Source organism: Mustela nigripes, chromosome 8 (genome assembly GCF_022355385.1).
Source record: "Mustela nigripes isolate SB6536 chromosome 8, MUSNIG.SB6536, whole genome shotgun sequence".
Taxonomy (NCBI): Eukaryota; Metazoa; Chordata; class Mammalia; order Carnivora; family Mustelidae; genus Mustela; species Mustela nigripes.
This window is the reverse complement of record NC_081564.1, coordinates 30890892-30906071: the sequence shown is the minus strand read 5'-3', so window position 1 is coordinate 30906071 and position 15180 is coordinate 30890892. Positions and strand designations below refer to the sequence as shown.

General features: G+C 40.4%; 1 protein-coding gene across 2 annotated transcripts in view; it reads left to right on the top strand.

Annotated features, from left to right (window-relative positions):
- The first annotated feature begins 3612 nt into the window (after positions 1-3612).
- SEH1L (SEH1 like nucleoporin) overlaps positions 3613-15180 on the top strand; it is a 29174-nt gene continuing 17606 nt past the window's right edge. For both annotated transcript variants that reach the window (XM_059409141.1, XM_059409142.1), the window contains exons 1-3: positions 3613-3866; positions 8689-8739; positions 11523-11669. In XM_059409141.1, coding sequence (XP_059265124.1) covers positions 3756-3866; positions 8689-8739; positions 11523-11669 — 309 coding nt within the window. In that variant the 5' untranslated portion in view covers positions 3613-3755. The remainder of the gene's footprint in view (positions 3867-8688; positions 8740-11522; positions 11670-15180) is intronic.

Here is a 15180-nt window from a genome sequence, read left to right as displayed (position 1 = left end):
CTAAGTGAAAAAAGTTGATCAGGGAAGGCTATGTACTCTGGTTACAACTTTATGACATCCTGGAAAAGAAAAAACTTGGTGATGATTGATCAGTGGTTTTCAGGCGTTGGGGGGAGGGCGGAGCACAGAGAATTGGTAAAACAGTAAAACTATTCTGTATGATACTACAATGGCGGGTATATGTCACCATGCATTTGTCAAAACCCATAGAATATACAATATACATTTACCCAGAGTAAACCTCAAGGGAAACTATAGACTCTGGGTGATGGTGATGATGATGAGTCAGTTATAGTTCATCAATTATTACAACTGTACTACTGTGTTGCTAGCAATTGATAGTTGCTAGCATCCATTAACACTACTGTGTGTGGGGGTAGAGAAGGCTTGTATATGAGAACTCTATGTATTTTCTGCTCAATTTTACTGTGAACTGAAAGCTACTCTAATAAATAGTCTTAAAAAAAATCTCTTGTACTTCACCTATTCAACCCTCCACTTGGATAATCTCTGGCAAATTGATCTGTTTACTGTCTCTGAGCTTTAAAAATGTTTTTTAATTAAAAGATATATTTTTAAAATTTTTATTTATTTTATAGAGAGACAGAGAGAGAGGAGAGGGAGCATGAGTGGGGAGGAGAAGGAGAAGAAGGCTCCCTGCTCAGCAGGGGGCCCGATGTGGGGCTCCATCCCAGGATGCTGGGATCATGACCTAAGCTGAGGGCAGATGCTTAACTGACTTAGCCACCCAGGCGCCACTAATGTATTATTTTTAAAATTAAAAAATAATTAACAAATAATGTATTATTTGTTTCAGGGGTACAGGTCTGGGATTCATCAGTCTTATATAACAAGCAGCCGGTACTCATTACAGTACATACTCTCCCCAATGTCCTTCACCCAGGTAGCCCATCGCCCAACCCCCTCCCCTCCAGCAATCCTCTTTGCTTCCTAAGATTTTTTTTCTAAGCGTCTTTTCATGGTTTGTCTCCCTCTCTAGTTTCGTCTTGTTTCATTTTTTCCTCTCTTCCCCTATGATCTTCTTTCTGCCTTGTTTATTAAATTCCATAACTCAGCGAGATCAAATGATAATTGTCTTTCTCTGACTGACTTATTTCATTTAGTGTAATACCTTCTGGTTCCAGCCCTGTCATTGCAGTGGCAAGATTTCATTTTTGATGGCTACATAATATTCCTCTCTCTCTCTCTCTCTCTCTCTCTCTCTCTCTCTCCACACACACACACACACACACACCCCACATCTTCTTTATCCATTTATCTGTCAATGGACATCTAGGCTCTTTCCATAGTTTGACTATTATGGATATTGCTGCTATAAACGTGTGATGCACAGGCACCCCTAATTTAAAGAATATTTTTAAAAAGTTTTAGACCTTTTAGGGCACTTGGCTGGCTCAGTCAGAAGAGCATATGACTCTTGATCTCAGGGTTGTGAGTTCAAGCTCCACATGGGGGAGAGTGATTACTTAAATAAATAAAACTTCAAAAAGTTTTAGAACATTTCTAAATTGATTGAATTTTGTGAGTACTGTTTTTGGAAATGAGTCTCTTTGACCTTAAAGCAGTCACAGCTGTTATTAGTAATCATACTGGCAACTCACAGATTTGGAGTCTGTTAAACTGTCAGTAACATCTTACTTTTTCTTTTCTTTTCTTTTCTTTCTTTCTTTCTTTTTTTGAGAGAGGGGGTGTGGTGGGGGAAGAGAATAATCTCAAGCAGGCTCCATGCTCAGAGTAGAGCCCAACATGGAGCTCAAACTCACAACCCTGAGATCATGATCTGAGCCAAAATCAAGAGTAGGATGCTTTACTGACTGAACCACCCAGGTGCCCCCAAATCTTATTATTTTTATTTTATTTTATTTTATATTTTTTAAGGATTTTATTTATTTATTTGTCAGAGAGAGAGAGAGAGAGAGAGAGCAAGCGAGCACGGGCAGGCAGAGGCAGAGAGAGAAGCAGGCTCCCTGCCGAGCAAGGAGCCAGATGTGGGACTCGATCCCAGGACGCTGGGATCATGACCTGAGCTGAAGGCAGCTGCTTAACCAACTGAGCCACCCAGGCGTCCCTATTTTTAGTTTAAAAAAAAAAAAAAAAAAAAAAAAAAGGGGCAAAAAAAAAAAAAAAAAAAAAAAAATTCCAGAAAGGCTAAGTCATTTCTCCACCTCCCTCTGCAGGTTTCTCTGCAATCCATTGAAGGACACCTGGGACTAATTATTTTGAAAACTTTCTAGCCTGCTAATCTCATTATGCCCCACATTCTTGTCATTTCTCATTCCTGGCCATAATCCAAAATATAAACCCTTTCTGCGGGCTTATTTTTGAGATTTTTTTCCCCCTATTTTCATTCTCCAAATATTCCACCATATCTCATCCTCATTTTACCATAAGCCCTCTAGAATCCCTGATAAACAAAACACCCTAAATCGCTACACTCTCTGCAGAATAGAGGCATGCTCCTCTTTTCGAAAGTTCATGTTACAGCACTTCGCTTTCATGCAAGACCTACATCAGTACCTGTTTTTGTTAACAACAAAAAAATCTAAAGGGGATTTTTTACTTTTGCAGAAAGATCCAGTGTTTGTTTTGCAGCTAGCTGTCATAGAAGCGGCAGTAACCGTGAGACATCAGCGGGGATGCAGAGCTTCTTCCCTGGGAGCTAAACAGCATCTGAACGTCAGACTGCCAAAGCTTTGAACTGTGTGTGTGAACATCTGTTCCTTATGTTGATTTATTTTTGTGCATCCATTAACAAGATGTGACTATCAGAAAAGCCCCAAAGTATTTATTTTTGGGGTCCGAAACCATCTCATCTTAGTAAAGGTTTTATAGGAATGCTCTACTTTCAGATAGGCCAAGAGAAATCCGTATTCCTCCACTTCCGGGCTTTGACAAAATCATTGATTTGAGGGCTCTTTTCCAGGGATCTCTTCCCAGGGTTTTTTTGTTTTGCTTGTTTGACTTATTTCTTTTTTGAGAACTCTGGCTCCAGACATCTCAGTCTTCCAGTTCGTTTTGGATACTGCTATTTTTTTAGGTGACTTGAGTTTCTTCATAAAGAATTTTTGAAACTTCTAGTCTCCCATTGCCCATATCTTGGTTCTTGACACCAAACGCCTGCTCTGTGTAAACTTTAAACCATTTTGGTGACTTTGGATCCTTACCTTTTCTCTTTTTCACACCAGCTCTTCAACCTCCCAAATCCCTCGGTTTTTCCCTCTCAACTCCATCCCTCCTGCCTTTACGTTTCGGCTGAGTCTGGACTCCTCAGACATATTTCCACCCTTCCTTGCCCTTTAATTGTCCCGGAAAAGCGCCCCTCCGTCTTCACTTGCTCTGAGCCAGTGTCTGGGTTGGGGCTTAGACACTAACCAATACTGACTCAAATCCCACGGCTGTGGATGGTTTTTTCTAACTTTCTCACTTTTTCCAATAATCATACTTTAACAACTAATTCTTTTAAACTTTATTACAGCACAGCAAAGCTCGGTCTCCTACGGCCTTACCGCCGTGGGACTTTTTTTCAGGCCGCGCAGGCGCAGTCGCCCTCCCCGCGGCCTCTCGGGGCATGACGGGTAAAGGGGCGGGATGCACGGCTCCGGGGCGCGCGGGCCACGCGCCGTGCGCACCCTGTCGGCGGCGGGGTCCCGGTGGGCTGCAGTCTCCGCGCCGCCGCGGCCGCCCTCTTTGGTGGTGGGAGGGGCAGATCGAGGAGGCGCGGCCTGACGGAAGCCATGTTTGTGGCGCGCCACATCCCGGCGGACCATAAAGATCTCATCCATGATGTCTCTTTCGACTTCCACGGGCGACGGATGGCTACCTGCTCCAGCGACCAGAGCGTCAAGGTGTGCGCGGAGCCTTGGGGTGGGACCGGGCCCAGAAAGGGGGGAAGTGAGAACGTGCACGACTCCCTATTAGACCGGAGCGAGCCGCCCTTGGAAAGAGGACTACCCGCCGATTTTGAGGCGTGCCGCTGGGCACGAGGTTTGGAGCCCAGGGCGGGCGGGCAGCGGGTTTGCTCCGCCAGCCTTGCCTCAGCATTGTGGGTCATAGCCGCCCCCTTCTCGGGGTGGGAGGTAGCGCGCTGCTTTGCGCCTGCGCGGACTGGGAGGGCGGGCGTCGTAGCCACGTGCGCGCTCCTGCCACTGGGAGCCTTGGGAGCGCGCGTGTTCCAGCCCGCGCAGGCCGGGAGAACCCCAGCCTTGTCTGCGTGAGGGGCTTTTCAGACCGCGCGGGTTTGGGGGTGGTTGTGCTGTTACCACACTGGTTCAGCCAGAGGACCTGGCCTTGCGACTTGTCATGCAGTCCGTTTGCAGTGTTGTCTCAAGTGCTGTGTGCCTTTTCCCCGTGGAAGAAACCTAAATCCATGTTTGTTTCTTAGAGTTCGTGTAAATGTACACGGCTCTGACAAACAGAAATTCTGGGATAAGAGGATGGTATTTGGGATTTAGGAGCTGTAGAGATTATTATACAGTAAATGATAGTAGTTTTGAAGTTGAAAGCTGGAGTGTGGATTGTTTGTATTCTCGGCGACTCCAGAATAACTGAAAATCTGAAGGACGTTTTTACTAGTTTTCACGGACAGGTTTGATACCCGCGATCCCTCAAAGATAGTTATTAATAACAACCTGCTTTGGGGCGCCTGGGTGGCTCAGTTGGTTGAGCGTGGGATTTTTTTTTTTTTTAATTTATTTATTTGACAGAGAGAGATCACAAGTAGGCAGAGAGGCAGACAGAGGGAGAGAGGAGGAAGCAGGCTCCCTGCAGAGCAGAGAGCCCGATGCGGGACTCGATCCCAGGACCCTGGATCATGACCTGAGCTTAACCCGCTGAGCCACCCAGGTGCCCCTGAGCGTGGGATTCTTGATCTCAGCTGAGGTCCTGATCTCAGAGTCGGCAGATGACCTGCATGGGGCTCTGAGCCCCGCGAGGGTCTGGTTCTCTCCTCCCATTACCGCCTCCCCTGTCCGCAGAAACACGCTCTAAAATACATACATACATACATATATTCCCTTTTGAAAAATCGTATCGTCAAATCCATGGAATAACTATAGCATTGTAATTCCTAAGAGGTTTTAAGTCACCTGAATTTTTTTTTTTATTGTGTTAAACTAACCATCTCCAAGTGTATTTTATAGTTAACTGGCATAAAGCACAACATTGCCATTGTTGTGCAGCCATCACCACTATTCATCTCTGACACTTTCTTTTCATCCTAAACTAAAATTCTACTCTGTAACTTCTTCCCCACTGCCCCCAGCTCTTCTTTGGTCACTTCCAATCCTTTCTGTATAAATTTGACTATGCTGGGTATCTCATATAAATGTAATCATACAAGTTACCATGATGTTTTCAAGGTTCATCCATATTTAGAGCATGTACAGAATTTCATTAAGATTGAATAATAATGGGATGGCTGGGTGGCTTAGTAGGTTGAGGGTCTGCCCCTTGGGCTCAGATCATTATCCCTGGTCCTGGGGCAGGACTGAATTTCCAGGTTGGCTCCTTACTCAGCTGGGGAGCCTGCTCTTTTATCTGCTTGCCACTCCTGCTGCTTGTGCCAGCACACTCGGTCTCTGACAAATAAATAAAGTCTTAAAAAAAAAAAAAAAAAGATTGATGGGGTGCCTGGGTGGCTCAGTTGTTAGGTGTCTGCCTTCGACTCAGGTCATGATTGTAGCTTTCTGGGATCAACACCACATGGGGCTCCCTGCTCACTGCTTCTCCCTCTCCAGCTCCCCCCTGCTTTCTGTCTGTCAAATAAATAAATAAAATCTTTAAAAAAAAAATTGAATGTTCTGTTGTATATGTACACATTTTGTTTATCCATTCATCTATCCACTTGTCGAATATTGCATTGTTGTCTCTTAACCGAATATGCCATGCATTTTTTCCTTATCCACTTATTATTGAATCTTAATTAATCTTTCAATTTTGTAGGTTTTGTCTGTCAGTAGTGGTATTGCAGTTAAAATGTTCATTACTTTAGCATTTCTTGTGTTTTGAATGATTTTCTTAACCTCATTCAAGTATGAATATTTTAAAAGCTTTTGTGAATAATTGGCAGATTGCCTTTTCCAAGGTTCTGCAATATATTTTATACTGCCAGAGTGTTGATTTGATGGGATCATTATCCATGTCAGGCATTATTAACATTTTTTTCTTTTATTTATTTAAATTGTGTCGAAATACACATAACATAAAATTTACCATTGTAACCATGTTTAAGTGTATGGTTTAGTAGTATTAAGTACATTCATATTTTTGTGCAACTATCACCACCATCTATCCACAGAACCTTTTCATTTTGCAAAACTGAAACTCTGTACCCATTCTCCGTATCATCACCCCCAGCAATCCCCATTCTACTTTCTATGAATTTGACTACTCTAGGTACTTCATATAAGTGGAATCATACAATATTTGTCTGTTTTGTGACTAGCTTATTTCACTTAGCATAGGGTCTTTGAAGTTTGCACCTGTTGGAACCTGTGTTAGAATTTTCTTCCTCAGGGTGCCTGAGTGGCTCAGTGGGTTAAGCCTCTGCCTTCGGCTCAGGTCATGATCTCTCGGGGTCCTGGGATCGAGCCCCACATTGGGCTCTCTGCTCAATGGGGAGCCTGCTTCCCCCTCTCTCTCTGCCTGTCTCTCTGACTAGTTGTGAACTCTGTCTCTCTCTCTCTCTGTCTCTCTCTCTGCACCAGATAAATAAATAAAATCTTAAAAAAATTTTTTCTTCCTCTTTAAGGTTGAATATGTATTGTAAATATTTCTTTCTTTTTAAGGCTGAATGATAGGCAAAATGTAGTTCTTCAAAATTTCTTCCTGCTTCCTTTCCTTTTAAGGCTGAATGTGTCTTATAAATACTGCATTTTGCTTGTCATTCATCTGTCAGTGTACTTGGGTTGCTTATATGATTTGCTATTGTGGATAATTCTGCTATGAATGTGGGTATACAAATACCTCCTTGAGACCCTGCCTTCAGCTCTTTTGGGTGTATGTACCCAGAAGTGGAATTGCTGGATCATGTGGTAGTTCTATTTTTCGTTTTTTGAGGAATTTATCATTTTTTAAAAAAGATTTTATTTATTTGACAGAGAGGGAGAGCATGCTCACACACAGGTAGGCTGAGTGGCAGGGAGAGGGAGAAGCAGGCTCCCCACTGAGCAGAGAGCCCCATGTGGATTCCAGAGAGGACCCTGAGATCATGACCTGAGCCCAAGGCAGCTGCTTAAATGACTAAGCCACTCAGGCGCCCCATCACTACATTTTTTAGGAGCTTAAAATGTTGTCTCATTATTGTAATCTATATTTGTATATTTTTATTTTTTAAAAGATTTTCTTTATTTATTTGAGAGAGAGTGAGAGAGAGAGCACGAGTTGGGTGAAGGGCAGAGGGAGAAGCACACTCTCTGTTGAGCAGAGAGCCCAACATGGGGCTCCATTCCAGGACTCCGGGATCATGACCTGAGCCGAAGGCAGACACTTAACCAACTGAGCCAACCAGCAGCCCCTGTCATCTATATTTTTTCTTGATAGTAAGAGCCAGTGTTTTGCTTTTGTTTGTTTCATATACAGTTGGTCTTCACTATTAGCAAATTCCGTATTTGTGAATTTACCTACTCTGTACAATTTATTTGTAATCCCATAACCAGTACTCACAGTTTCTTGCTGACCTGAGGACAGAGTAGCAAAAAATTGGAGTTGCCTGATGTGCATGTTTCCTGCTGAGGTTAAACAGGGTGATACTGCCTTCTTATTTGGACTGTCATTCTGTAAACAAGTGTCCTTTTCCTTGTCTATTTTTTGCTGCATTTTTCACATTTTTATTTTTTGCTGTTTGTTGGTGGTTTCACTGTTTAAAATGGTCCCCAGGTGTCATGCTGAAGTGCTGACTAGTGTGCGTAGGTACAAGAAGGCTGTGATTGCCCTACAAAGAAAATGTGCTAGGAAAGCTTCATTCAGACATGAGTTGCTTTTTTTTTTTTTTTTTTAAAGATTTTATTTATTTATTTGACAGACAGAGATCACAGGTAGGCAGAGAGGCAGGCAGAGAGAGGAAGGGAAGCAGGCTCCCTGCTGAGCAGAGAGCCGGATGCGGGGCTCAATCCCAGGACCCTGGGATAATGACCAGAGCCGAAGGCAGAGGCTTTAACCCATGGAGCCACCCAGGTGCCCCAGACATGAGTTGCTATTAGCTGTGCTTTCAGTGTTATTGAATCAATGATACACACTAAAAAGGTGTCTTTAACAGGTACATACAGAAAACAAGGTTATGTATTGATTGGTTGACAAATATTTTGTGACCACAAGCTCCTGTGAATCTTAACCTTGTATTTTTCCTGGGAGCAAGTGGTTCAGAATTTGCTGATGCAGTGTTCCCAGCAACATTGTAGAAAATAACTAGTACAATGACAAGACTGGACTGCAACTGCAATTGTCTTTGTTACCTGTGAGAGCACAGATTCCTTGACCCCTCAGTGCTCAGCCTGGTGCCTGGCACTCCTCAGGTTCTCAATTAGTTTGTGATTGAATGTTTACTTATTGGTTGTTGTTATTTTGTGAATTTATGCTCACTTCTTTTGCCCTAATGCTGATCCAGTGTTTTTCATGTTTGTAGGACTGTGTAGGAATAAAATAAGTCTTTTTTTTTTTTTTTTTTTACAGGTCTGGGATAAAAGTGAAAGTGGGGATTGGCATTGTACTGCTAGCTGGAAGGTTAGTATTTTTACAGTGCCTTTTAAAAAAATTTAGATGTTTACTATTTATTTGGTATCATCAGTGACTTACTATTCATCTTCGAGAAAATTGTAAAATGTATAATTCTTAAAGTATTTTATGTTTTTAACTATTAAAGTAACAGAAATATATTTTAGAAATTTTGAAAGTAGGAAAATGTACAATTTTATAGGATTCTAATAAAACTATTTTTAGTATTTCAGTATTTATTTTATTTACTTTTTTATTTATTATAGTATTTATTTATTTACTTTTTCCTTTGCATATACATATATATATATATATATTTTTAAGGAGACTCCTCGTCCAGTGTGGAGCCCAGCACAGGGCTTGAACTCATGATGCTGAGATCAAGACCTGAGCTGAGATCAGGAGTCGGACACTTAACCAACTGAGCTACCCAGGCGCCCCTGCATATTTTTAATAGTTGTGATATTTTGTACAAGTTCTATTTCTTTTTTTAGAAACGGCTTTACTCAGAATTTTACATACCATTAGAGTCATCAATTTTATTTCATTTATTTACTTTTTTAAGCCTTTTTTTTTTTTTTTAAGATTTTATTTATTTATTTGACAGAGAGAGACACAGTGAGAGTAAACATAAGCTTGGGGAGTGGGGGAGGGAGAAGCAGGCTTCCCTCTGAGCAGGGAGCCTGATGCCAGGCTTGATCCCAGGATTCTGGGATCATGACCTGAGCCGAGGGCAGGCGCTTAACTGACTGAGCCACCCAGGTGCCCCTAGAGTCATCAATTTTAAATGAAATAGTTCAACAAATGTTAGTAAATTTATACACTTGTGCATCTGTCATCACAGTCTAGTTTTTATAACGATTTTTTTTTTAATTTATTTGACAGATAGTGAGAGAGGTCACAACTAGGCAGAGAGGCAGGCAGAGCGGGAGGGGTAAGCAGGCTTCCTGTTGAGCAGAGACCTCGATGCAGGGGTCGATCCCAGGACCCTGAGATCATGACCTGAGCCGAAGGCAGAGGCTTAACCCACTGAGCCACCCAGGCACCCCCAAAAGACTGTGGGAGTACAGAACACTGTCATCAACCCTGAAATTTCCCTTCTGCCTTTTTGGGACCAATCCCCATTCCCCACCAAAGCCCTAGGCAACCACTGACCTATTTTCTGTCTTTGTAGTTTTACTTTTTCTAGACATTTCATATAAGTGGAATTCTAAAATACTTAATTCTTAATGTCTTCTTTCCCTTTTCCTTGTGGTTCATTTATGTTGTGGCATCTATTAGTAGTTTGATCTTTTATAAACAATTTGATGGCATTTGTTACATTCACAATGTTGGTATAACTATTACCTCTATCCAGTTCTGGAACTATATATCACTCCAAAATGGAACCCTTATTTCTTGCTTTTTAGTTTAACTTAGTTCATAAATACTTAAGTAGGTTTTTAAATCCTCTTAAAAAACAACAGTAAAATGTAAATATATCATGTTTTGTTCAACTGATGATAGTTAATATAGTTGTTTTCTTTTTATTTTGATGACTATGACTATCTCTGCAATCTTTATTTCTTAGTTAGGATGTACTTTACTGGAAATCTAATATTTAACAAAATCTCACTGCTCTAGTGCATTTTTTACCTGATAGCCTGTATAAATAAGAATTTAAAATGAAACAAAAAGACTGAACAAAACAAAGGATAAAAAATAAGAGTGCAAAATGTACTTTGGGATGACATATTTACCATGTAGAAGTTATACAGTTATGAAAGTTACCTGAGATTGTTGAGTGTGAAAGTGTTAGATATACAGAAGTGTAAAACAAACTTTAGAAACATTATATGTGTCCTGAAGCTCGTTGTCATACTGTGTCTTTACTGGAAAGCACAAATGAAATTCTGTGGATGTGAAATGCTTTAAGACCTATCTGTTCGCTTTTTTTTAAAATTGGTCAACATGAAGAATTGAAGAATAGTAATTTGCCATTTTTCAAATATTAAAGGTAATGCTACTGAGCTTTAGATTGTTTTCTCAGAATACAAGGATTTGTCTTCTCTAAATTTGATCGCTCATTGCTGCTTTTCCTGGAATAGTCCACTGTCTAGCCAGGTTTTGGAATTGTTTTATTACTACAGTTTCTATGTACTGGTAGGTTTTTGAAGCTAATAATTTTTATTAGTCTTATTTATTTTATTAGGTGGCTGTTTCCTGTAGAGGGAATTTGCAAGTAAAAAAAGTGGTGGACTGGTAGATTTTTTATTTTTAAACCCTGGTTAGGCTAAACTCTGAAGCAAGTCTCTGTTAGCACTGGAAGAGGTCAACTTTATCCAGCTGGATTTTTACTTATTAGTAAAATGTTAGAAGGACTTGACTCCATAACAGCTACAATCCTAAGTAGAGAATATCTTCTAAAAGTTAAAAATTTGTAGGACTTAACTTTTTATTTAAATGTGAAATTAGGGGCGCCTGGGTGTCTCAGTCGTTAAGCGTCCACCTTTGGCTCAGATCATGATCCCAGAGTCCTGGGATCGAGCCTGGCATCGGCCTCTCTGCTCAGCAGGAAGCCTGCCCCTCCCTCTCCCACTCCCCCTGATGTGTTCTCTCTTGCTGTGTTTCTCTCTGTCAAATAATAAATTAAAAAAAAAATCTCAAAAAAAAAAAAAGAAAGAAATTAAATAGTTTTCTGCTCTTATTGAAGTAAACACATCTGTGGTGTATTTCCTCAAGTAAAATTTTGTATGTATGAAACATGAGTAAAGTCAGCTTTTTGTTTTTTTGTTTTTTTAATAATTCCTCAGACACATAGTGGATCTGTGTGGCGTGTGACGTGGGCCCATCCCGAATTTGGACAGGTTTTGGCTTCTTGTTCTTTTGACCGAACAGCTGCTGTGTGGGAAGAAATAGTTGGAGAATCAAATGATAAACTTCGAGGACAGAGTCATTGGGTGAGACATTTGTTGGTTTTCAGGGGTTGGGAGGGTAGAATGGGGAGAAGGGTACATGAACGTCCAGGAGCATCAGTCTTTCCAAGAACACTTCAGGCACTTGATAAGATGTTCCCACTCCTCACTATATTTACTAGTTCCATTTTTTTCCTCTTCCATGTTTTTCTCCTACTTGTTTATTTAATTTTGTCTTGGGCCTGAAGTGGTACTGAGGAACACTAGTGGCATTGTTTAATTATAACTTTCATGATGGATCTGTGGTATTTCCTTTGTCATACAGTGAGTGCCCTCTAAAAATCCATTAAAAAATTGTTTTTTCTCTTTTGTGGTTACCTTTGCCGCTTACAAAATACATTCTTATCTGTATCTGCTATTTGCTCTAGCTCTTCCCTGATTGGATGTTTGAATTTCAACAAGAGTATAGTGTCTGTATTGGCCAAACTCCAGAATTGAACTAGATTACCTTTAAGACCCATTCCAATGTTCTTTTTCCTCCCTCTTTATTTTTTGTAATAGATAATCAGGTACAAGGTATAAAATGTGAAAGGTAAAAATGAGTGTAAACAGTGACAACTTCCTTCTCTTTGGCCACACATTTTATTTCCTAGAGGCAACCACCATTATGAGATTTTTCTATATTCTGGATATATTCTGTGCCTTTTTAAGGATATTAATATAGTGTTTTCTTCTCTGTTCCTAATAGTCCTCTTCACCATCCAACGCTAATATTTATGTGTTGTCAGTACTGCTCTTTTTTTTCTGCTGCATTTTATAAATTGTGGTTTATACGTATTTAACATGTTAACTATAAATGTACAATTCAGTAGCATTAATTACATTTACAATGCTTTGTATACATAACCAATATCTATAGCAAAGCGTTGTCATTCCCAGCATAAGCTTTTTATCATTAAATAGTACCTCCTCCTTCCATTCTTCCTACCCTTGGTAACCTCTGTTCTACTTTCTGTCAATTCAGCTGCTGTGGCTACCTCATACAGTGTTTGTCCTCTGTCTGGCTTATTTCACTGAGCAGAATGTTTTCAGGTCCATCCATGTTGTCACATTGATCAGTTTCACTCCTGTTATGGCTGAATAATGTTCCGTTGTATGTATACCCCACTTTTTGTTTATCCATTTATCTGTAGATAGACTGTGGGTTCTTTATTGTACATAATGCTGTAACTGAACTCAAGGGATTTGCGGTTTGGGGTGCATCAAATTGAACACAACCCCAGAAAGTGTTGAAAGCAAAACACATTTTATTATTTGTTACAAGTAAGGAGACAAGGAGATAGTTTCCAAAGCACTTGTGAGTGGGGTTAGTAAAGGAAGCTTTTATTCAGTGTATAGGGGGCAGGGACAGGGAGCTTGCATAAATACTTCAGTTCAGTTGCACATGCTTAGCATATCAGCATGCTTGTTAAAAAAACACATGTGTGTTCAAAAAGTGGTGGAAAACTCTGCCAGTAGAAGATCTTAATATAAGGAGCTAAAGGTCAAGGGCTTCTGTGCTTGTCCTCAGCTCTAGTACAGCTCAGAGTGGCTCACCTAAGGGGTTATGAGGTGAAACACCTAGTCGGGGGTCTCCTTGGCTGGGACTTTTGGTTCTCTAAAACAAAACATATTCTTCCCTGCTTTTATCCCTTCCTTCCCCCTTCCCCTTTGCTGATAGCTTTCAGCCTTTTTTTTTCTTCCTTTGAGCCTTCTTATTTGAGTAGGTTCCCCATTGCATCCTAGCTAACTAACATTGCTACTGTGAACGGATCGTGGGTTCAGTTCTTTTGGGTATGTACCTAGGAGTAGAATTGCTGGCTCATATGGTAGTTCTGTGTTTAACTTCTGAGAAACTGCTAAATTGTTTTCTCCAATAGCTATACCATTTTACATTTCCACCAGCAATGCATGAGTGTTCCAGTTTCTCCATGTCCTCACCAATGTTTGCGGTTTTTGTTCTTCTATTGCAGCTGTCTTAGTAGGTGTGAAATGGTATCTCTTTATGGAGGTCTTCTTCTTTTTTGCATTTCCCTAATGGTTTGTGATGTTGAACATCTTTTTATGTGCTAATTGGCCATTTGTGTATGTTTTGTAATGTTTTGATTTATAAGAAATATATTTTTCTTATGTGTTTGGTCTTCCTCATACAGTTCCTGACTTACAGCTCCAGGAGTTGTTGATATTTTCTAAATGTTGAAAGTGATGAATGCATCTTTTGCTATATTAATGGGGTGACTTTGGGGGCTGGTGGCCAGTAGGGCCAACCATGTGATTAGAGGGGTGAAACTTCAGTCCCCCCCCCAACCTCTGGGGAGGGGAGAGGTGTTGGATGTTGAATTAATCACCAATGGCCAGTGCATTAATCTGTCATGCCTATGTAATGAAGTCTCAATAAAAACCCCAAAGAACGTGGGTTCAGAAAGTTTTTGGGTTGGTGAACAGGTGGAGATGTTGGGAGAGTTGTAGGCCAGAAGAAGACATAGAAGCTTCTCATGCTTTAACCCTTACTTTACAATTTACATCTCTTCATCTGGCTGCTTCTGAGTTATATCCTTTTATAATAAATGGTATTTTTTAAACAGATTGCCTGTCTGCTTTTTGATAACTGTTCATGTTTCTGAAGTGTGGGAAGTCCTACAGGATTGATAATTTGTGGAATCTGATGCTATTTCTGGGTAGATAGTGTCAGTATAGATTTGAATTCAGACAGCCTGTTGCTATGTCAGAATTAGTTGTTGGGGGGGTTATCTCCTCTCCAACAGTCCCTGAATTGGCATTGGTACCAGAGTCCTTTACTTTTTTAGGGAGATATCTATTCAAGTCCTTTGCCCATTTTTTAAATTGGGTTGTTTGTTTTTTGTTGTTGAGTTGTATGTAGTTCTTTATATTCTGGCTATTAGTACCTTCTCAGGTATGATTTGCAAATATTTTCTCCTGTTCTGTGAGTTGCCTTTTCTCTCTCTTGACAGTGTCCTTTGATGCACACAATTAAAAAATTTTCAGGAAGTCCAATTTATTTTTTTCTTGTTTCCTGTGTTTTTGGTGTCGTATTCAAGAAACCATGGCAAATCCAATGTCAAAAAGGCTTTCTCCAAAGCTTTATATTAAGAGTATTAAATTGTAGGTTTTTAAAAAAGGTTTTATTTGTCAGAGATGAGTGAGAGTATGCGCACGGGGAGCAGCAGGCAGTGGGAGAAGCAAGCTCCCTGCTGAGCAAGGAGTGTGATTCAGGACCCTGGGATCATAACCTGAGCTGTGGGAAGACACTTAACTGAGCCACCCAGGCATCCCTAAAATTTTAGCTCTTACATTTAGGTCTTTTTTTTTCTTTCCATTTTTATTTAAGTTTTGTATATGGTGTAAAGTAAATGTACAATTTTTTTTTTTTTTTAAAGTAATCTCTACCCTCAGTGCACAAATTCATGATCCTGAGATCAAGAGTAACATGCTTTACCAACTGAGCCATCCAGGTGCTTCCAACTTTATTCTTTTGTGTGTTAATATCCAGTTTTCC